This window comes from Callithrix jacchus, chromosome 21 (genome assembly GCF_049354715.1).
Source record: "Callithrix jacchus isolate 240 chromosome 21, calJac240_pri, whole genome shotgun sequence".
NCBI lineage: Eukaryota > Metazoa > Chordata > Mammalia > Primates > Cebidae > Callithrix > Callithrix jacchus.
In genome coordinates, this window is record NC_133522.1 from 49,703,505 (window position 1) to 49,726,105 (window position 22,601).

The 22,601-nt window shown below is 47.3% G+C and overlaps 1 protein-coding gene, 1 long non-coding RNA gene and 2 pseudogenes across 9 annotated transcripts in view; 1 reads left to right on the top strand and 3 right to left on the bottom strand.

Annotated features, from left to right (window-relative positions):
* The window catches only part of LOC144580679 (uncharacterized), a 218,943-nt gene that overhangs the window by 50,884 nt on the left and 145,458 nt on the right, over positions 1-22,601 (bottom strand). The gene's annotated exons all lie outside the window — the stretch shown is intronic.
* The window catches only part of TRAPPC10 (trafficking protein particle complex subunit 10), a 94,843-nt gene that overhangs the window by 22,196 nt on the left and 50,046 nt on the right, over positions 1-22,601 (top strand). For 6 of the 8 annotated variants that reach the window (XM_078358707.1, XM_035283223.3, XM_035283226.3 and 3 more), the window contains exons 3-5: positions 727-862; positions 13,879-14,075; positions 19,401-19,596. In XM_078358707.1, the coding sequence (XP_078214833.1) occupies positions 727-862; positions 13,879-14,075; positions 19,401-19,596 (529 nt within the window). Of the gene's footprint in view, positions 1-726; positions 863-9,731; positions 9,800-13,878; positions 14,076-19,400; positions 19,597-22,601 lie in introns of all 8 variants that reach the window. The other 2 variants (XM_078358709.1, XM_078358710.1) reach the window with 1 other exon arrangement.
* Positions 7,802-8,275, bottom strand: LOC118149970 (histone H2A.Z pseudogene; annotated as a pseudogene).
* Positions 15,922-16,648, bottom strand: LOC118149950 (male-enhanced antigen 1 pseudogene; annotated as a pseudogene).

Below are 22,601 nucleotides of genomic sequence, written 5' to 3' on the forward strand. Positions count from 1 at the left end.
AGTAAACACACCATCCTTAGATTGGATAAAAAAACAAAATTCAGCTATAACATTCAGAAGAGACGCAGCTGCTAGCCGTGAGAAGAACAGGTGTGGCACGGAGATCCGTGCGGTGCGTTCCCTTTTAGAAGCATCATTAGGTCACCGAGAGCCTTGGAGAAGATGCAGGGGCTTGTGGGATTTCTTGATGGCTTCTTTCTTCTTGGGTTGAGAATAAAATAGAGGTTTGTACTGCTATATTATTTGTGCTCTGCAAACAAAAATCTGTTATCTTACACCAAGTAATTTTGTTTCTTGGATAAAATACGAGTCTTTCCAAAAATACTAAGGCAGCCCTAAAGCTTTCATAAGTTAAAGCTACACTTTGGACATTTGGGACACATTTTTCTTCTTTGATGGTGACATAATTATAGATTCAGTTACACTAAAACCCATTGTGAAGTCTGTAGCGGCCCTGGTTAAATGGAATACTTGGGTGAATGTGTTACTGTGCCTGTGTCCTTGAGGAAAACGAAAGATTTTATGGAAATAGAGCCTTGACACGTACACATGAACTCTGTTTAAAGTAACGCACAGTGATTTTCAGCAGAACAGTGTAGTTACGAGTTCGGGTCGGTCTGTGTGCCTGGACTCATGGATGCGATGACGGTATTTGTTGTGTGTGCGCCCTCTTCTGACGAATGTCGCTCAGTTGTTTGCTCAGCGACTTCAAATAACTGTTCACAGGTCCTATGGCCGGGCTCCCAAGATGATTCACCTGGAGTCTAACTTCGTTCAGTTCAAAGAGGAGCTGCTGCCCAAAGAAGGAAACAAAGCTCTGCTCACGTTTCCTTTCCTCCATATTTACTGGACAGAGTGCTGTGTAAGTATCAGGGAGGGAGGAAGCGCGGTGGGATGGGGTTGAGAATTGATGAGGCTGGGCTTCGTGGAGGCAGCCGGCATTTTTCAAATGCACTTTTTCATGTACTGTGTTTGGGTTGTCCCTTCCTTCCTGGGGCAAGTGTTGGGGGTTGCTGTTGCGTGTTTGCTGTGCTCACTTTGGCCCCCAGCACAGTCCTGTTCCTGTGTCCCGAGTCTTGGGAGCTGTCTCCCTCTGCCCGTGGCTGCTAGGCGGAGCCTCAGCTATGTTTTGTTCTCGTGACTCCCATGTTCCTGTCCTGGCTCCATTGTCCTTGGTTATCTGTGTTGTCTCTTCTGCCTGCATGTGACCCCTGAGGCCAGGACCATGTCCTTCCCCCGTTGCCGTGCCTGGGCAGGAGGTGCCCCATGACTCTCTGTGGAACCAGTGGGTGTCAGCGCCACCACCGCCACAGCCTGTATTTGTATTTTCCAGTTGTGTGTTCATGAATCTAGAAAGAACCTTTTCTTTCTTGACACACTTCTCCTGTCGTGAACCAAGAGAAAATGCAGTGGGGCATTTCTTCCTGTGTACTTTGACTTAAATAAAGCAAGATTTAGCAGCATAGAAAATATGTGGATTATTACACACCATGGCATTGTAGCCTTCACCTGAGGCGTGGAGGAAGTTGTTTGCGATTTGAGACAGGAGCTGTAAGTTTGCACCTGGTTTTCCTCAGATTTCACCCTAGGCACCGCTTCTCTGCTGACTTTGCTCTGCGTCCTTTCCCAGAGGCGCCACACAGGCGGGGCTTATCCCCAGCAGCGAGTGAGGACACACAGGAGGTGTTTTCCACCAGGGAAGCCTGCCAGAGCCTCTGTGCCCAGGGCTTTCATCGGCTGCTCCTTAGGCCGCCTCTGCCTGGCGTGCACTGACAGCCCACAGCTCCAGAAAGCAAGAGTTTAGCATAAACCGCGCTGAGGGCAGCGATGGTGCAGGCCTGCTGAGCTCCTCTTACCACAAGGGCTGGGGACCCTTTCCCTGTCCAGGTTCCCAGAGGCAGTCCAGGGCCAGCCCCGTGAGCAGCCCCGAGAAGGATGCTGTCCCTGGCCTTCAGTGCCAGCTCTTCTCTCCGTAAGCCCTGGTTGGTAACGTTGAATGCAGTCACTCCTTTCAGGTGTTGTTCCGTTTCTCCCTGGTGCGGGGCTGTTGTCCCTCTGCGATCAGTAAGCCATCTCTGGGGAGCCACTCGGACCACGTAAGTGTCCTGCCCCTCACCCTGCGGCGAATCTTTCCTGAGCCAGTCTTTACCAAGGGTGCTGACCTTTCTACCCACCTCCATCAGCCCATCTGGGGAGTGCCCACGGGGCTTTCCGTTCAGGCAGTGGTCAGAGCAGTCACCTCTGCTTATTCTGACGCTCACGTTGTCCCAGATTTGGCCATCAAGAGTCACTTCAGGCTGGATCCTGTGTTCTTCTGAGCACTTTCTAATCATTTGTGGCTTACCAAGATGTTTTATGTTCTGGGAGGTCGTTGCCCTTGTGCTGGCATCAGCTGTGTCTCCGCGAGACCTGGTTCTTCTGCAGCAGGTGTGCTCGCTGCGGTGGGGGTGTGGCTCCCTCTGCACCCTTTCAGTGGACAGAGCTGCTTGGATCACACTGATGTCTGTGATGTTACAGTCCGGAGGGCTCTGGCTTGCCTCGGTCTCATTTATTTCTGCTCTCAACAGCATCAACACACTTACTTATTTGTTCCATGCTACAATATGCATAAGATAGTTTCAGGATTGCTACACACATGCCACATCTAGGAACAAACCTGCTGAGAACAGCTCCAGATTTGTGCAGCTAAGCTTCTCCCTTTGGACAGTGTATATCAAAGGGTGTGTTAACGTCTCCCTCAGCGTCATCCTTTTCAAGGTTTCATAGTTACTTCTGCGTGTTTAATTTAGGTATTTTTGTTGTGATCAAACTAAGTTTATACATTCCCATGTACAGAACTAACATATTCAAGATGTTGAGACGTGCTCAGGAACACGGGATGTCTCTCCTCTGTGCAGGTCTACTTTTGTGTTTGCAGTTTACTTTGTTAGAGATTTTTAAAATTCTGTTGCTCAGCCTGGAGTGCAGCGGCAGGTTCTTGGGTCGCGTGGCCTTGACCTCCCGGGCTCAGTGATTCTCCCACCTCATCCTCTCAAGTCGCTGGGACACGTCTGGCTTTTCTTCCTGTACCTTTAGTACAGACAGGATCTTACCATGTTGCCCAGGCCGATCTCAAACTCCTGGCCTCAAGCAGTCCTCCTGCCTCAGCCTCCTGAAGTGCTGGGACTAGAGCTGTGATGGTTCAGTATTGAACTATGTGTGCATTCCCACTTAGTGACATAAATCCCACTTAGACATAGTATTATTTTCTTAATGTGGTATTGGAGTCTATCACTTACATTTTATTTAGGAATTTTTGCATCTGTAATTCACATGTGCTGAAGTGGTGGATCAGTAACTTTTGTTTTATGCTCTTTCTTTTTTTTTTTTTTTTTAATCGGAGTCTGTTGCCCAGGCTGGAGTGCAGTGGCACGATCTCAGCTCACTGCAACCTCTGCCATCTAGGTTCAGGCAATTCTCCTACCTCAGCCTCCCGAGTGGCGGGGACTACAGGCACACGCCACCATGCCCGGCTAAGTTTTGTATTTTTAGTAGAGATGGGGTTTCACCATATTGGCCAGGCTGGTCTTGAAGTCCCGACCTTGTGATCCACCTGCCTTGGCCTCCGAAAGTGCTGGGATGACAGGCGTCAGCCACCTCGCCCGGCCTTATGCTCTCTTTATGAGGTTTAGGTATTGATGTTCTACTTAATTCATTAAAAATTTGGAAGTTTTCACGTACTTTCTGTTTCTGAAGTAATTTATGTAGCACTGGAACTATCTGATCTCTAAGATTTGATGGAATTTTGGGAAACTAGCTGGGCCAGGTACTTTTTTGTATTTCTTTGATGAAAATTGGTCTGTTTTAGCCATTTGTTAATTTTGATAAACTACATTTTTCTTGGAAATTACATATTTCAGTTAAGTTTTAAAACTTATTTTCATTGAAATATACAAAGTAGTCTTTTTTTTTGACTTTTAAAATGTCCTGTCAGTAGTTATTTTCTCATCATTATTTCTTTTTTATTTTTTGGAGACTGAGTCTCGCTCTGTCACTCAGGCTAGAATGCAGTGGCGCGATCTTGGCTCACTGCAACCTCTGCCTCCCAGGTCCAAGTGATTCTCCTGCCACCACATCTGACTAATTTTTGTATTTTTAGTAGGGAGGGGACTTCACCATCTTGGCCAGGCTGGTCTCGAACTCCAGATTTCAGGTGATCTCCCAGAGTGCTGGGATTATAGGCGTGAACCACCGTGCTCTGCCCTCATCATTATTTCCTATTTTGTGCATTTGTGCTTCCTCTTTTTCTTCCTTGATTAAATTAGCTAGTTCGATTTCCTCCTACCACCAGAGAACCAGGATTTTAATGTATTCATCTGATTTATTGTTAGTTTTGAAATATTTGTTATGTGTTTTCTACCTCATTTTCTACTTTCATTTTTATTATTTCCTTTTTGTTTTCTCATGGTTTACTTTGTTCATTTTCTAGTGTTTGGGAGTTTGAAATGCATTTACTTTCATTCTTAAAATTTTACTGATACAGGTCTTTCAATGTATGAATTTTTCTCTGGTTACTACTTTAAATGTATCCCATTGTTTTATCATTTTTCAGAAATTATTTATTTTTGATTTGTATTTCCCTCTCATTAAATAGTTGTTTAGCAGAAAGCTTTTTAATTTCCAGGGGAAAAAAAGATTTAAAAAATGTTTGTTTAGAAATTTCTAGCTTTATTGCATTGTGGTCAGAAAGTGTTTATATCTCTGCTTTATAAAACTTATTTTTAAAATGTTATAAATTTGACTATTAGGATCAGTTTTTGTGGGCATTTCATGAGTGTTTGAGAATGTATTTTCTCTGTTTCCAGATTGTAGTGTTAAGTGTTTATCTGTAAGACCTGTCTTGCTGCTTGTGTTGTTCAGGTCATTTGTATTTTAAGCTTTGTCCATCTGGCCTGTCCTTGACTGACGGTGGTGTGGTAAAGTCTTCCATTATTGGTGCGTTTCTGTCCCTCTTGCACCTCCTGTAGTTTTCGTTTCGTATGAGTGGTTGACGTATCATTTGGTGCTTAGGTATTTAAAACTATTGCAGTTTTTATGGACTGAAATATGTCATTTACAGAATGGCTTTTGAGTAGTGTATCTTGCTTAGGGAGGCCTTGTCTGTCTGAAGATGGCTGATTTTCTGTATTTTCTTGCAATAATTTTGTAATTGATATTTTGTATTGGGACCTGTATAGCTTCAAGTTATTTTTATGTGGGTAGGAGCTTTGGGGCTTGAGGGTCTAATTTTATTGTCTGAATGCATAGCAAATTGGCCTAACACCATTTCATAATAGTGTGTCTTTTCTCCACTTACTGGGAATGTCACCTTTTTTTTTAAACCAACATCCTGTATGCAAAATGTTCTAGACACTGTGGTTCTATTGATCATTGTCTATCCTGTGCCAGAATCAGACTTTTAATTATTACACTTTTTTTTTTTTTGAGACGGAGTTTCGCTCTTGTTACCCAGGCTGGAGTGCAATGGCGCGATCTCGGCTCACCGCAACCTCCGCCTCCTGGGTTCAGGCAATTCTCCTGCCTCAGCCTCCCGAGTAGCTGGGATTACAGGCACGCGCCACCACGGCCAGCTAATTTTTTTTTTGTATTTTTAGTAGAGACGGGGTTTCACCATGTTGACCAGGATGGTCTCGATCTCTGGACCTCGTGATCCACCCTCCTCGGCCTCCCAAAGTGCTGGGATTACAGGCTTGAGTCACTGCGCCCGGCCTAATTATTACGCTTTTATAATATGTGTCCGTGTCTTTCTTTTAAAATAAACCTTGTGGCTGTCTACATTTTCCCTTCCACATGTCGTGTGTCCAAATTTATTTTCTGAAGATGGCTGTAGCAGCATACCCGTTCCACATGCTCCTCTCTATGTGACAGTGACTTCCCTCTGTTGAAAGGCTGGGCCTGTGTTTCCTTCAGTTCAATCTGGGTGAGCCTCTGACTGGGGCAGAAGCAGCACTGTGATACTGGAGATGAAGTAAGAGAAGATAACATGTCTTCTGCTGGCTTCTCTCGGGATGCTTGTTCTTAGAGCCCAGCCACCGTGCCGTGAGGAAGCCGAGCAGCCCCGTGGGAAGGCCACCCAGAGGTGTTCAGCCTGTCCCAGCTGAGTCCTGCTGTGTGTGTGTTAGCTTCCAGCCTCCACATACCGCTGACGCCAGGTGGAGCAGAGACCTGGGTCCCCACCATATCCTCTGTAGGTTGTAGATCTGTGAGCAAAAGAAAGTTTTAAATCACTACAGTGTGGAGTGGCTTGTTACACCGCAGGAGAGAAATGCGATATCCATTGAAAGAGAAGGTTGGAGGCGTTTTGATGAGGATTGCCTTGAATATGTTCTTAATTCATTTGAGAAGAACTTTAATCATGAGTCATCTTGAATCAGGGAACATGGCATATATGTTTTTCCATTTTTTTATGACTTTTTTCTGCCCTTTAATTTCATAAAAATTTTACATTTTTATTGTTAGTCAAAACTTTCCTGGCCATTTGGAATGAGACTTTTTTACCTTAAAATTACATCTAATAGAGAGCATGTTTCTTTTTTCAGTCTTATTATCATCTGTTTAAAAAAGGAGTAAGTTGATAATATTTAGGATTTATGGAGTACATCTAACTTGCCGTATTCTTCCTTCAAGTAGTAGTATATTACTTGACACTGGTATTAGAACTTTGTAAACTTGTATCATTTACTTTCCCTTCCTCCCAGCCTGTTATTATTGTCATACATTTTCTATATGTGTTAAAACCCCATAGTGCATTGTTAATATTTTTGCCTTAAATAGTTATGCCTTGGAGAGATTAAAAATAGAAAAATAGGTCTTTTTTTTTTTTCTTTTGTGACGGAGTCTAAGTCTGTCACCCATGCTGAAGTGCAGTAGTGAGATCTCAGCCCACTGCAACCTCTACCTTCCAGTTCAACTGATTCTTCTGCCTCAGCTTCCCACGTAGCTGGGATTACAGGCACCTGCCACCATGCCCAGCTAAATTTTTGTGTTTTTAGTAGAGACCAGTTTCGCCCTGTTGGCCAGGCTGGTCTTGAACTCCTGACCTCAGGTGATGCGCCCGCCTCGGCCTCCCCAAGTGCTGGGATGACAAGTGTGAGGCATGGCGTGTATTGACCCACCCAGTTGCCATTTCCATTGCTGTCTCTCTCTTCCTGTGTGCAGATCCAGGTTTTCCTCTGGCCTGGATGTCCTTTGACTCAGGGTTTCTGTAACCTTGCTTGTCGTGCAGGTCTGTTTGATAAGTTCTTCTGGCTTTTGTACGTTGAGAAATTCTAGTTTGACAGTTTTTTTTTCTTTTGGAACTTGAAGATGTTTCACATCTTTTGGCTTCTGTTGTTTCCCATGATAAATCTTTGAGTATTGTTTTTGTTATTTTGCATATAAAGTGACTTTTTTTCTTTGCGTTTTAGGTTTTTTTTTCTTTATGTTGGTTTTTAACATTTGGATGATGGTATGCTTTGGTGCAAATTTCTTCCTATTTCTTGTGCTTGGGGTTTTGGGGTTTATAGTTTTATTTATTTATTTATCAGGACATGACCTTTATTGAGCCTGCCCACCAGAGTGGAAATAATGTCTGTATAAAACCAGGTGTTTGCTGCTATAACTTCTGCATCACAATTAGATCCAAATAGTTTTTTAAAAAACAATCAAAACCTACTACTTCAGATTCAACAGCTTCATTGAAGCCACAGGAACACTTAAATATGGTTAAGACTTGAACGCAGAAATCTGGTTGGTTGGAAAGCTAATTAAACTTCCAGCTTGCTCAAATAGAATTACAAAATGGCAAAATTGTGTTTTTCACAAAGATGCAGTCCGCTGGAATCAGCATATAGAGTCCTGAGAGAACAAGGAGTCGGGCGTCGTTTAGACGTTTTCTGTTATGCGTTCTCCCCGTCAGAGGTGTGTGGCTGTGTGGAATGACACCGCCACCAGCAGCTGTAGCCTTGATGAGAGAATCCAACTCTTCAAATCCGTCAGTAGCAAGTTGCGAGTGACGAGGAGTCACACACTTGACCTTTAAGTCTTTTGATGCATTTCCTGGTGAGGTACTCCAGGGTGGCTGCATGTACACCATGTGCACAGTGGCAGTCGTGCCCACATGTCCAGGACTGGTGGTCCTGGATTTCAGGTGTTGATGAATACGGCCCGCTGGGAACTGCAAGCCGGCTCTCTGCAAGCGGGAAACGGCCTTTGTCTTGGCCTTTCTGGAGCCCTTCCCAGCCTTAACGCCAGCCATTTCGAATTCTGCTGAAGCTCAGGCAAGCAAGGCAGAGAAGGGGCTACTTGGACCCATGGTGAGATCCCACCACCTACCCCTTCGTCGCAGTGTGATTCAGACTGCCTGGATTATAGTTTTGATCTCATTTAGAACATTTTTCTATTTTGAGACAGGGTGTTACTTTATCACTCAGGCTGGAGCGCAGTGGTGCAATCTTGTCTCACCACAACCTCCACCTCCTGAGTTCAAGCGATTCTTACGCTTCAGCCTCCCGTGCAGCTGGAATTACAGGCGCGCCCTAGCATACCCGGCTAATTTTTGTATTTTGAGTGGAAATTGGGTTTTGCCATGTTGGCCAGGCTGGTCTCAAACTCCTGGCCTCAAGTGATCCCAGAGTGCTGGGATTATAGGCCTGAGCCACTGCTTGTGGCCTGATTTAGAACATTTTTGGTCATTATTTCCTCAGATATTTTCTTCCGCTCCCTCTTCTGGGGACTCTAAGTGTATATATGCATGCTACTTGAAGTTCCATAACGCACTGATAATCTGTTTTTTTTTTAGTCCTTTTCTTGGTGTTTCATTTGGGTAATTGCTGCTGCTCTGTCTTCATGCTAACCTTTTCTTCTGCAGTGTCTAATCAGCTCTTGTTCCACTTCGTATATTTTTCATTTTAGATGTTGAGGTTTTTGTCTCTAAAAGTTCCATATGGGTCTTTTTCTTAATTAAGTATCTTCCATGTGTCTGCTTCACTTCAGTCCTCTGCCTTCCTCAACATATGAAGTAACTAAGTGACAGTAGTTACTGTAACTCTTTTAGTTGCTTTGTCATTGCTGGGGCTATTTCTATTGATTGATTTTTTTTCCTTTTGAGTATAGCTTTATGATTTGATGGGTCTGGATGAGTGGTCAGTCCAGGGCAAATTATTCCTTACAGCCGAGGCAAGCTGGTCTTGAGTTCCTCTGCTTTTCCAGACTGGCCCATGCGGACAGCCCCGTTCTCTGCCCTGTGTGAGTGCCAAGCATGGGTGCCTCTGATGGTGTCTGCGGGTTTTGTTCCAGCTCTGGGTGGTTCCCACACGCACTTACTCGACAGTTCCCTGTGGAATACTCGAGGGCCCTGTGCAGTCTCCAGGACTCTCTGGTACCTCTCCTCTCCTGAACACAGTCTAGGAACTGTAGCTGTCCTGATCTCCCCAGACTCAGCTCTGTGTCCTCAACTCAGGGAGTCTCCAGGCTTCCGCTCCATACCTGGAGGGCTTGCTGGGCTTGCTTCCCATCTCTAAGGGTTGCAGGGAGGCATCATTGTCCTTTGTTCCTCCGTGTCCATGGTCTTGAAAACCACTGATTCATGTTCCTTGGTTCTTGGTGTTTTGTGTGTGGTTTTTAAAATTTTGTTTTGAGACAGAGTCTTGCTGTGTCACCCAGGCTGGAGTGCAGTAGTAGGATCTTGGCTCACTGCAACCTCTACCTCCCAGGTTCAAGTGATTCTCCTGCCTCAGCCTCCTGAGGAGCTGGGATTACAGGTGTGCACTACCACACCCAGGTAATTTTTCATTTTTAGTAGAGATGGGATTTCAGCATGCTAGCCAGGCTGGTCTTGAACTCCTGATTTCAAGTGATCCACCCGCCTTGGCCTCCAAAGTGCTGGGATTCCAGACACGAGCCACCGTGCCTGCCGTGTGTGTGTGTGTGTGTGTGTGTGTGTGTGTGGTTTCATTTTGTTTGTTTTGCTTCAGGCAGTGGTGCCTGCCGTGTGTGTGTGTGTGTGTGTGTGTGTGTGTGTGTGGTTTCGTTTTGTTTGTTTTGGTTCAGGCAGTGGTGCCTGCCGTGTGTGTGTGTGTGTGTGTGTGTGTGTGTGTGTGTGTGGTTTCGTTTTGTTTGTTTTGGTTCAGGCAGTGGTGCCTGCCGTGTGTGTGTGTGTGTGTGTGTGTGTGTGTGTGTGGTTTCGTTTTGTTTGTTTTGCTTCAGGCAGTGGTGCCTGCCGTGTGTGTGTGTGTGTGCGTGTGTGTGTGTGTGTGTGGTTTCGTTTTGTTTGTTTTGGTTCAGGCAGTGGTGCCTGCCGTGTGTGTGTGTGTGTGTGTGTGTGCGTGCGTGCGTGTGTGTGGTTTCGTTTTGTTTGTTTTGCTTCAGGCAGTGGTGCCTGCCGTGTGTGTGTGTGTGTGTGTGTGCGTGCGTGTGTGTGTGTGTGTGTGTGGTTTCGTTTTGTTTGTTTTGGTTCAGGCAGTGGTGCCTGCCGTGTGTGTGTGTGTGTGTGTGTGTGTGGTTTCGTTTTGTTTGTTTTGGTTCAGGCAGTGGTGCCTGCCGTGTGTGTGTGTGTGTGTGTGTGTGTGTGTGTGGTTTCGTTTTGTTTGTTTTGGTTCAGGCAGTGGTGCCTGCCGTGTGTGTGTGTGTGTGTGTGTGTGTGTGTGGTTTCGTTTTGTTTGTTTTGGTTCAGGCAGTGGTGCCTGCCGTGTGTGTGTGTGTGTGTGTGTGTGTGTGTGCGCGTGCGTGCGTGTGTGTGTGTGGTTTCGTTTTGTTTGTTTTGCTTCAGGCAGTGGTGTGACCCAGTCCCTGGATTAAAGGCATCTTGGCTGGAAGCAGTTCACTCATTGATTTGTAGTCTTTGATGGAGTATAATCTGTTACTATCATAGTATGAATAATTAATGTCATTGATTTGCAGATTGTTCTGGATTTGGCTTCTGTGGCCTCCTGAGATGTACTAATTCTTTGAGTACTTTTGAACACGGGGCATTCTGGGCTCATCCTCTTCTCTTGCTGCCTTTCAGGGCTCAGCCCTGGCTCCTTCTAGTGGGGAACTGTATTTAGAAATCAGGACCTGGAGCTGGGGAGAGCTTTGCTGGTGGGCTCTCAGGGGGCATGGGTGGAGATCGCATGTGTGCACCCACACGTACATGCACATGTTTACATCTGTTTCCATGTGTGGCTGCTTATGTATGTACATACACACGTATACATATGAGCCCATTCCAGTCCAGCTCTGCAAAGGTGATCCTTTCTCCCTTCACTATGTGCTTCTCCTCCACGTGCTTCTGATGGGAGAGATCCCTCTGTGGCTGACTGTCCTGTCACTGATGCTCTGCTCCCAGCAGGCGGCTGCCCGATCTCGCACTTGGCTGGCCCGGTGCCTGTCGCAGACTGCCTCCTCACCTCACCTGATCTGCATACCCTTATGAGGACATCTCGGTCTGGGGGTGCCCTTTGTGCCCTGCTTGGCCCCTGACACCTTGTGCCAGCCCCCAATTCCTTCATCTCACTTGAGGCCTCACCTTTTGTTCTGTACTTCCCTCTACCTGGACACCCTCCTCACTGCCGAGCTCTGGTACCTGGGGCCGCCTGTGGGCCCTGATGCTCTGCCCTGGGCTGCTGCCTCTGTCACGGAGCTGGAGCCTTCCCTCCTGGCTCGGCTCTTGGGTTCCGAATGTGTTCCCTCCCTGTTCTTGGGTTTTCCTGCAGTGACTTTGTTGTCTTTAGAGACCTTTAGCCCCACTGGCTCAGCGTGGTCCTCTTACGAGTCACGGAGTCATTTTTATCATGTTGTGTTTGCCCGCTGGGATGAGTGACAGACTATCTTGCCAACCCATTTTTCCCAGAATTATGTGGAACTTCTTCGTGCTCCCTCTGTCCTGCCTTACGGTCTGTGAGGTCTCTTCTGGACACTTCCTGCAAATCGACTAAGCAGATCTGCTCTAGTGTCCCCTCAAGGGATGTGGCAGCTCCTGCCTGGTCCTGGACAGCCTAGAGCCAGGACTCCTTCTGGGGTGGGGGTGGACAGGCGTCCAGGTGAAGGACTCTTGGTGGCCCTGTAAGGGGAAGAGAGGCTTCTAGCAGCTCCTTGATGGCTCACCTGTGACGTGTGGATGGGAGCAGTCGGGCGCTGTGCGTCTCCTCTTGGGAGTAGCAGGCTCCGGGCCCTGCCGGCCTTTTGATTTTGCTTCCAGGCATGGCACATTGGGGCCTCCGGCACAGAGCGGTTCACCAGTGCTGTAAAATCTATGCTTTGAGTCCCAGGAACTGCCGCTCTATGGAAAATGTGCACTCGAGCATTAAGTTACTGTTGGATATTTATTTGCAGAAAATTGAGTTTTCTGGATGGTTTTAATCTTAGGTTTTAAAGTAAAAGATCTTTCCAGATTGTATATTTGTTTGAAATTTAAATCAGGACGTAGCAGTTTTTAAAATCAGGATACAAATGAGAAGTACTGCCTTTTGGAACTTTCCGTTTAGTTAATTAAACCAAAAAAGAAGCTGGATACAGAATTTAGGATGTAAGATTGTTTTTAGACAGATGGAGTCTTTGTTGCCCAGGCCAGAGTGCAGTGGCACGATCTTGGCTCACTACAATTTCCGCCTCCCGGTTCAAGCGATTCTCCTGCCTCAGCCTCCCCGAGTAGCTGGGAATATAGATGCACACCAGCATGCTTGGCTAATTTTTCCATTTTTAGTAGAGATAGGGTTTCACTCAGTTGACCAGGCTGGCCTTGAACTCCTGAGATAGGCAGTCTGCCCCCTGTGGCCTCCCAAAGCGCTAGGATTATAGGTGTAAGGCACCACACCCGGCCAGGTTTTAAGATTTAACTCACTTGTGGAAACCCGATTTGCTCCTGTCTGTGTGAGTGTTATTCAAGAGTGACTTCAGAGTTCAGAGAAGTGAGGGCAGGACCGTGAGGACCTGGCAGAAGAGGAGAAGGTGCCGGTCTGACGGTAGCCGTGAGTCACTGCTTCCTCAGCTTTTCAGTGCTAACCCGGGCATCAGGGGAGCATCTTGGGTTGAGATTGTCTACATCTAACTGGAACTGGACTCTACTGAGTGGATTTTGGAATAGAAGGGCGATGATAAGTGATAACAGGGAAAGTGCCTGTTTTCCTGGTTCCTTCTGGAAGAGAACCAAGCTGAATGCCTTTGCATTTCTGTGGGAAGGACCCTTTCTCTGGCAGGCACGCGCTTGGGCCACAGTGAGAAGTGGGATTGATTTCTGGGGCGACGCGGCTCCCTGCTGCCTGTCAGGAAGTAGAGCAGCGTTGCGGAAGCTGCATGTCGCCTTCTTTCTGGGGCTTCACAGCTGTGGCTGCTTGCCTCTGACATGGCCTTCGCAGACTTGAGGTTGGGGTGGCTCCCAGGGGCACAGAGCTCAGGCTGTGGTGGAAGCTGCCAGGAGACGGGCCTGGGGTTCCTGTGGGCAGTCCGGGCTGTGCCATGACCGCCAGCTTGCCTCCTGAGACCAGGGTACGCCGCAGCAGGAATGCGGTCATGTGGTGCTTGGGCCCAGAGCTGTTGACCATAGTGGACCTGGGCTTTAAAGCCCTAACTTGCCTAACAGATGGCATTGCTCTGGGCATCTCACTCAGCCTCTGACTCTCAGTCTCTTCTCTGGATCACTGGGACACTCACGTCCCTTGGGGTTGTGAGAATTGGGGCCGTGCATGCCCATGTGCCGCGCTGAGCCTGACAGAGCCCGTCCACGGGCTTGCGAGGCAATGGGCTTTGTGTTCAGCTTAAAACCCGAGGCCGTCCGGGCGCCTTCAAACCCTGCGGCCACTGCAGGCTCTTAGTAGGCACGTGCTCTGTGTGAACCGGAGGGAATTGCTGAACTTACTTGCACAGTGGCCTGTCTGTTTTCAGGATACCGAAGTGTATAAAGCAACAGTAAAGGACGACCTCACCAAGTGGCAGAATGTTCTGAAGGCTCACAGCTCTGTGGACTGGTTAATAGTGATCGTCGAAAATGATGCCAAGAAGAAAAACAAAACCAACATCCTGCCCCGAACCTCCATCGTGGACAAAATAAGAAACGACTTTTGTAATAAACAGAGCGACAGGTAAGTGTGTTCACTTGGTCCTCACTTGGTTAACACCCGGCGTGGGATGGATTGCCGGCCTCCCGCGCAGAATGAATGCTGACCCCCTGATCTCCAGCGAGCGTCCGTGGGTGCCGTCAGGGAGACCTGGAGCCTGTCCTTGTGGAGTTCCTGTTCAGGCAGGCGGGGACTCGAAGCAGTCATCTCCCAGTGTGCTGCCTGGGGGGAGCGGGTCCTGGCCCGTGATGCTGGCGGGGGCTCTTGGTGGGTCCTTTCTGAAGACTGACAGCGGCAAGTCTTGCAGTTCTGTGTACAACAGGGGACCTTAAACGTTCTCTCTACCTTAACACTCACTGAGAGTTCCTGAGAACACAGGTTATGAAATGCTGACCTGACCCCTTCAGAAACTGTGAGAGGGAACCCTGAAACTTGGCAGCTAATAGAGTGCGTGGGCTTTCTCTGCCTGAGCCCTGCTCTGCGTCCTGGGGTAGCTCACCCGCTTTCTCCCCAGTGGTGCCGTTGCCAGAGCCAGCCAGCAGGTTAACTTCTCTGTCACTGATGGCCTGCATCTCATAGTGTAGCGCCGGCACTTACGCAGGGCCTGGGGATTCAGCAGCAAACCTGTACCCTGCCCTGGTCCAGCAGGTCGTTAGGGCCCCCGGTCACCTTGCTTATGGTGGTGAGGGTTCAGATGGGGGGCTCCAGGGTACTACAGCAGCCTGCAGCCGGGCAGCTGGCCTACTCTGCAGCCAAGGGAGGCCCACACTGAGAAAGCAGAGATGGGCTAAGAAATGAAGGGTGCGTGGGAGGTAAGGGAGAAGCACGGCAGGCAGTGCTGGGTGCAGCCTGCAGCCCCAGACAGACTGAGCCCCGCTGTTCTGTCATGTGGCTCTCCAGGCCTCAGTGGTAGCTTTTCAGTGGGAGGAGCTGTGGGTGGGTGCCTTTTCCATGCTGCATACAATACTGGTTACATAATAGTGTTCAGACTTGCTTTTTTTTAATTGGTTTGAATTAAATAATTAGGTAGTTGAGCTTACGGCTCATCTTAGAGAAGTTTCATTCAATTTGAACTTCTGGAAACTTCTTTATAAGGTGTGTTACTCATAAATTCGTTAACCAAAAGGAATCAGCTTAGCATTTAACAAGATGCTACATGATTGAGTGTCCTTCCCCTCTCTGTGGTTCAAATACTAACATTTTTTGTTCTGATAAGAGTGGACTGCCATGAAACCTGGCAGGAAGAGCAAGCACTCTGTTCCGTAGCCAACCAGGAGCGCAGGCCAGCGCTGACGGAAACCATGGAGGCAGGGCTCGCCGTCCAAACCAAGGGGCCTGGGAGGTTTTTATTCATGTCACAAAAGAAATCATATTTATTTGGGATTATATTAAGTAAACAAATTGGTGCTAATGAGGTCTATTAGTCTCAACTTGTGAAATGTTCAAATTGTATAATTTTTGCAAAGTACTTACTGATTACTTTCAAGTCTGTGTTTATAATCTTTATCTAATTTCCAATAATATGTTTCTGCTGAGCCCATTTAAAATTAACTTGCTTTTTAATGTCTATCCTTTATACATTAAATGTAATTTGCTAAAATTTTCAACATTTCATCTTTGATAGGTTTAAATATACCTTCTACCATTTGATTTTTATTAATTTGTAAAGCTACCTCTTAACAAATCTTTTTTTTTTTTTTTTTTGGCCATGTACATAGGGTGCTTCATTCTCCACAGAGTGATACGTGTTAACGTAGGTTGGGGTTGGGCTGATGTCCCGTATGTACAGAACTGAATAAAGTGGGTCTCTGGGAAGCCTCATGTGCCTTGATGTGGAAAGGGAGATGGAGAAGATGGAAACGGACATTACAAGCAGGGATGTGTTCAGTCCTGTGCTGGTTCCGGCCTGGAATGTAGGAAGATAAGGCGGCTCTCCGTGGTCACTTCCAGGCAGGGGATGCCTGCCGGGCTTGGAGGGCTTTCTGTGCCGCGTCTTCCCACTGGGCATCTGGTATCTCCCGAGCCCAGGCAGGAACCCCTGGCACAGGCAGGCTAACTCCAGCCATGGTCCTTTTCACCAGCTCTACCTGTTCTGGGTCCATGAGAAGAGAGCTGTGGTTGTTCAAGCTGTAGGTCCTTCCTCATCTTCATCTTCACTGTCTAATGGTGGGTCTGGCAAATGAAGGCCCAGGGCCTGGATTCGATCCTGGATGTCAGCAGCTACATCTCCATCCCCGACTAGTGCCAGCTCCACCTCCTCTTGTTCAGGATCCTGGTTCAGGGGCTGGTAGGAGTAGCTAGCTGGGCCCGACCCCGTTTCCTCCTGTTCTTCCTCAGGCTCCTCACGGCTCCAATCCACAGTGCCTTCTGAAGGACCCTGATGTGGCCCCCGTTCCTCAGTCTGATTGGGGAAGGTACCCTCAGGGCCCCTGCTGTCTCCCCCTAGAACTACTGTTGCCATGCTGGCAGGAGCCGCTCAAATCCCGTGGCCTTCACTCAACAAATCTTTTTTTTTTTTTTTAAATGTAAAGAGTTTGGTGAGATTTTCATAAATTTGAATTTAATAGAGTCTGTATTGGCAATTGTTTTTTTTGACAATTGTTTCATCACACATTATAATTGCTGGCCTTTGAACATATTGTAACGCTTGGTCCTGAAGTGGCTTACTGTTTTTAACATTAGTCTTGTGTTTAATTTTGATTATGCACACTACATGTTCATTGTAGAATTATTAGAAAAAGATAATGAGCAAACAGAAAATGGATATTAACTCTTAGTGTTTTGCTATGTATCTTTTCAGACTTTTTTCTTTATGCATACATAATACGTGTGTATTTTAAATTAATATCATACTGTTGTATGTTTTTTGTACTTGCTTTTTTCACTCAATATATTGTAAAAATTTTCCGTGAACTGTAAATGTATTTCTAGACCCTCCGTGTTAGTGAGTGGATAAGATTCCATAGTATTAATGTGCCATAAGTTATTTATACGTCCTGCTGCTGGGCTTAGGTTATTGCTTATTTATTGTTATAAACAGCAATGTTATGAACATTTTTCTAGCTCAGATGTTGTGAATGTCCTTAATTATTTCAACATACCTTCCCTAAAGGAAAATTGCTTGGTAGCAGGTTTTGTGCATTTTTCGAGTTTTTGCAAAGTGAGAGGCTGGTAGAGGCAAGGGTTGACTTGTGATCTGTTTGGGCCCGTGGCCGTCGCGGTGGCTCACTGAAGCTGCAGCCTGGAGCCCCTTGTTCCACGTGTGCCTGCAGCCCCTGCAGTCTGCTCACCTGGGGGATAGTACTGCCCTCCAGATGGGCCCCACCACCCCTGACTAAATTCATTGTTTTGGGCTCTCCTTTTCTGAGTTGCCTGCAGCCCCTGCAGTCTGCTCACCTGGGGGATTGTACTGCCCTCCAGATGGACCCCACCACCCCTGACTAAATTCATTGTTTTGGGCTCTCCTTTTCTGCGTTAACGATTTAGGCTTGATGTGACCTTCTGAAGGTTCTTTTTTACTTAAAATTGATGGTGATCTAGAAACAGTCCAAGTTGCAGGGTCTAATAAGGGAGAGGCCATACCGTGACTCTGTGTGTCTGATTGATTTCTGGAAACAGTTACCGTTTCAGTGGTTAGCATTTTCACCCTTGTGGGTGTACAGGAGAAGGTGTGTCTGCTCGGGAACAAATGTTGATAATTATACCAACACGGGGAGTGCCTTAAGGGTAAACTAACAAGCTCACAGGTCCCAGGAAGCTTCTATGGTGGGTAAGTACAAGTTAGTCTTCTGGGGACCTTTGGAGTGAGTGGCCCTGGTCCCTTTCTCTTTCAGGGAAGAAAGTGCAGTGGGTGGATTGAACAGAATGAAAGCCAGCCACCAAGTTGTAAGTTTTCTTCTTGGTTCTGGTTGTTCACGTGGTGGAACATGTAGAGTGGATACTGCTTCAGTGTTTTGTCCACTGGGTTATATTCCATGAATTTAGCCATCCCTCCAAAGGATATGCTGGGCATGGAGAAAAGGAACTTAGAGTCAGTTCGTTTTGCTACTTTTTGGTAATTCAAATAAAGTATTTACTAAGGAGAACTGGTAAGCTCATAGAATCAATGTTTTAAAATTATTTCTGAGTTCAGATTTATTCATCTTTCCAAATTAATTACCGTTACCAAGGCTAAAGAAATTTACCATTTCCAGCCTGTCGGATAAAGACATTACCCTGTCCGAATCCCTTGGGAACTTGGTGTAATTTTGTGTGTTTGACCTTTTTACATCATGGGTGCAGCCCCTTCGTAATTGAACTGTTCGGCCCTGTATGTTAAGCCGTGTTCTAAGCCTTGATCTGTTACTTGTTTATTAAGCGTCTCCTTGAAGAGCTCACAGGCTAGTGGGAGGGATAGAGGCACAGAGAAGGAGAGCATTTTCCTGTGAGGCCTGCAGCCTAGCAGCAGTGTGGGCAGTGGTGGGGAGAGGTGCGTTCATTAGGACGCCCTGCCTAGGTGGCAGGAATGTGCTCATGAAGAGAGGAGAGCAGGAGGTCAGCAGGCTTGAGCTGGGTGGGAGAGGAAGTAAAGTGAGACATCAGGGTCCTCGTGTGCTGTGCTGAGAAAGCTGCACTGATCCTGTCGACTCCAAGGAACCAGAATGGATTTTCAAGGAGGCGGGAAACTGAGTGAGGTGTGCTCCTGTTATTTTACAGATCGGGCTCATGTAAATCCCTTTCCGCCTTTCCAGTTGATTCTATAGCAGACTCTCCTTTGAATGTCTGTAGAACTTACTGCTCATGTTCATGATCAGTTCATGATGAAGCCTTTTCCTAACCTGGTTTCTTACCACCTGCCTGATTTTCACTGTTTAAAGAAGAGAGAAGCCAGATGTGATGGCTCACGCCTGTAATCCCAGCACTTTGGGAGGCCAAGGCAGGAAGATTGTTTGAGCCCAGGAGTTCGAGACCAGCCTGGGCGACATAGCAAGACCTCATCTTTACAAAAAAAAAAAAAAAAAAAATAGAAAAATTAACCGGGCATGGTGGTGCATGCCTGGGCGACATAGCAAGACCTCATCTTTACAAAAAAAAAAAAAAAAAAAAAAAAAAAATAGAAAAATTAACCGGGCATGGTGGTGCATGCCTGTGGTCCCAGCTACTCGGGAGGATCACTTGAGTCTGGGAGGTGGATGTTGCAGTGAGCTAAGATTGTGCCACTGCACTCCAGCTTGGGCCACAGACAAACTCTGTCTCAAAAAAAAGGAGGGAAGAGGAAGGAAGGAAATGGACGTTCAGGACAGTAGCAGCTGCTGAGCAGTGGCCCAGTGCATGGAGTCTTTCCCAGATAGTCTGTTCATGTCTTTGCAGGTGTGTCGTGCTCTCCGACCCCTTGAAGGACTCTTCTCGAACTCAGGAATCCTGGAATGCCTTCCTGACCAAACTCAGGACACTGCTTCTTATGTCTTTTACCAAAAACCTAGGCAAGTTTGAGGATGACATGAGAACCTTGAGGGAGAAGAGGACTGAGCCAGGCTGGAGCTTTTGTGAATATTTCATGGTTCAGGTACTTGACTAATTAAAGAACTAGGCAGTTCCTTTCTCTCCCTCCCTCCCTCCCTCCCTTCTCCTCTCTTTATAAATGAGGCACTCTTTGTGGTAATCTCATTGGCACAGTTTTTAAAAACAAAAAACCTGGAATATCTTTGGAACCAGAAAGTCAGGAAGTGTGTGGAAGCAGATGGGGCATCAAAAGGTCACAGGCTCTGCCCAAGGAGCCTCTGGTGGCCAAAGCTGGAGCAGTGTGAGCGAAGAGTAAATAAGGGTCGAGTTGCTAATATCCATGAATCTGTACTGATAAACATCGGTTACATAAAGAAATGGAGAAGGGTCAGCTCTTCCCTACAGAAGAATTCCACTTAAACATAGAAGGAAAGAAAAACAAAAAATCACTTTTAGCCCAGCACCCCAGCAAGAACTGTTGGAGGCAGGATTACTGATGGATGCCCAGAGTGGTGGGCAAAGGCCTGAGAAGAGGTGGACTTGCACAGTCTCACAGTGGCCCTGAGATGTCTGTCAGCTTGAGGGAGCAGTAGCCACTCCGCAGTGGGAAAACCAGGTACATACCACCTGAATGAAACGATAAGGCCAGTCCCACCTGTGAGGACTTGTGTCCACCTCACAAAATCCCTGGTAAGATGTGCTGAGAAAGACTTAGCATCTTTTGTCTGTGAAAAATGCTAATCTCACGACAGTCATGGAACACGTTGAATGAACCCAAGTGGAGGGAGATTAGACAACCTAGCACTCTCCAAGGCTGCCACGGTGGTGAAAAGTAGATGGAGAAACTGACAGACTGCAGGGGGCTGAAGGAAGCAACTCTGGGCTGGGCGGGGGTCGAGGGTAGGGTCTTGGAGCAGAAACAGCTGTCCGTGGAAAAACCACTGAAACTCCAGTGAGGGCTGTTTAGTTAATAGTATCATACTTAGGTTAATTTTCTGGTTTTGACAGTTATACCAGGGTCCTGTAAGATGGCAGTGTTCAGGAAGCTGAGTAAGGGCTATGTGGAAACTAGATACTTGTTTTTTTTTGCAACATTTTTGTGGTCTGAGATTAGTTCAGAATTTAAAACGAGTAAGGAAGGAAATTCTGACACATGCTACGGCGTGGATGGACCTAGAGGTCGTGATGCTGAGTGAAATACGGCAGGCATGTAGGGACAGATACTGTGATTCTGCTTATATGAGGTTCCGCAAGTGCTCAGATTCAGAGACGGGGGTCCTAGGGACTGGCAAGAGGGAGAATGGGAGTGAATGTTTAATGGGACAGAGCTTCTGTTGGGAAGATGAGAAAGTTTTGGATATGGGCTGCGCGACAGTGTGAGTGCACTTAATGCTACTCTTGGAGTCTTGCTCTGTCACTGAGGCTGGAGTGCAGTGGCGCGATCTCGGCTCACTGCAACCTGTCCACCTCTTGGGTTTAAGCGATTCTCCGGCCTCAGCTTCCTGAGTAGCTGGGATTACAGGTGCCCACCACCACAGCCAGCTAATTTTTATATTTCAATAGAGACAGGATTTCACCATGATGGCCAGGCTGGTCTCAAACTCCTGGCCTCAAGTGATCTGCCCACCTTGACCTCCCAAAGTGCTGGAATTACAAGCGTGAGCCACTGTGCCCGGCCTGAGCTATACTCTTAAAAATGGTTATGATGGTCAGTTTTAATGTTACATACATTTTATCACAATTTAAAAGAAAAAGATGAGTTTATCAGAGTACTCAGTCTTGAAAATACTTCACAAAGAAAAGGAAGTTCAATGTAACTTAGCAGTTTCTCTTGTAAAACACAGCCCACTTGAGTTGTCAGGGGAAACAAGATACAAAGGAGAGGAAGGAGAGCTCTCAGTTCTCACCTAGTGAGTGGGACCCGGGCCCTTAGGGGTCTGGGAATAATGTCCACAAGTACATGGGGTAGAACTGGATTCCAAAGACCTGACCGTGTCAGGGGAGGCTTATGTGTGTGCATACCCTCCTGGTCTTTACTTCTTAATGCTCAGTAACAGAGGTCAGAAAGCAATCACCTGTTGCTGTCTCTCTTCATTTTCTCATCCTACAAAGGTTGCTGTGCATGGACGGTGCCAGGCCCTCCTCTTGATGCCGGGACCCGTCAGTGCACGTTTCTTATGAGCTTGTGTGACAGTGGAGGAGACACAGGAAATGAAGTGATGCAGATGCTAGGGCAAGAGTGCCACAAGCGGAGATGGTGTGGGGCGCTGGGCTGAGGGCAGGAGGAGGAGAGGCCTCACTGGGCCGGGGACTTAGCCAGAACTGCAGGAGGCTGGAGAGCAAGCCTGTGGATGTTTAGAGGAAGAGGAGGTGTCCCAGGCCCCGGGATGGAGTGGTGCACAGGCCCCAGGCAGCTGCCTGCCAAGCGCATGTGAGCAGCAGTGAGGAGGCCTTGGTGGTGGAGCTGAGTGAGGCTGGAGGGGTGTTGCTGGGAAGGGAGGGGGGTGGGAGACATACATTTTGCAGGGCCCGGGGATGCCTGGAAAGGATTTAGCGTTCTTTTTTGAATGTGATGAGCAGCCGCTGACTGAAATGGGGAAGACTGTGGGCGGAGGACTGGGGAAAGGTTTGGGTTTCCACGTGTAAGCCTGAGCTATCTGTTAGGGGTCCACACAAGCGTGCTGTGCATGCCACTGGAGCCAGAGCCGGGTCTGAGCGGTAGTCCTAAACGTGTAGTGGTTATGATGTGTAGATGGCACACACAGTCATCTCCACATCACTCAGGGGGCTCGGTCACTGACAGGGAATAGTGAGTGTTGATAGGGAGGTCCAAGGGCTGAGCCCTGGGGAACGAGAGGAACCAGCCACCTGACCAGAGGGAGCCGGGGTGAGGGGTGAGGGGAGCAGGGGGCCGGCTCCTGACAGCAGGAAGCATCCCAAGGACAAGGGGTTGACCAGTATGCCCGGTGCTGCCGATAGGTCAGGGGCGCTCAGAAATTACCTTGGCCTTTTTCAGCTTCTCCTGGGTGCGTGAATGTTGACATGTATGGTCATCACTCGTTCATAGTG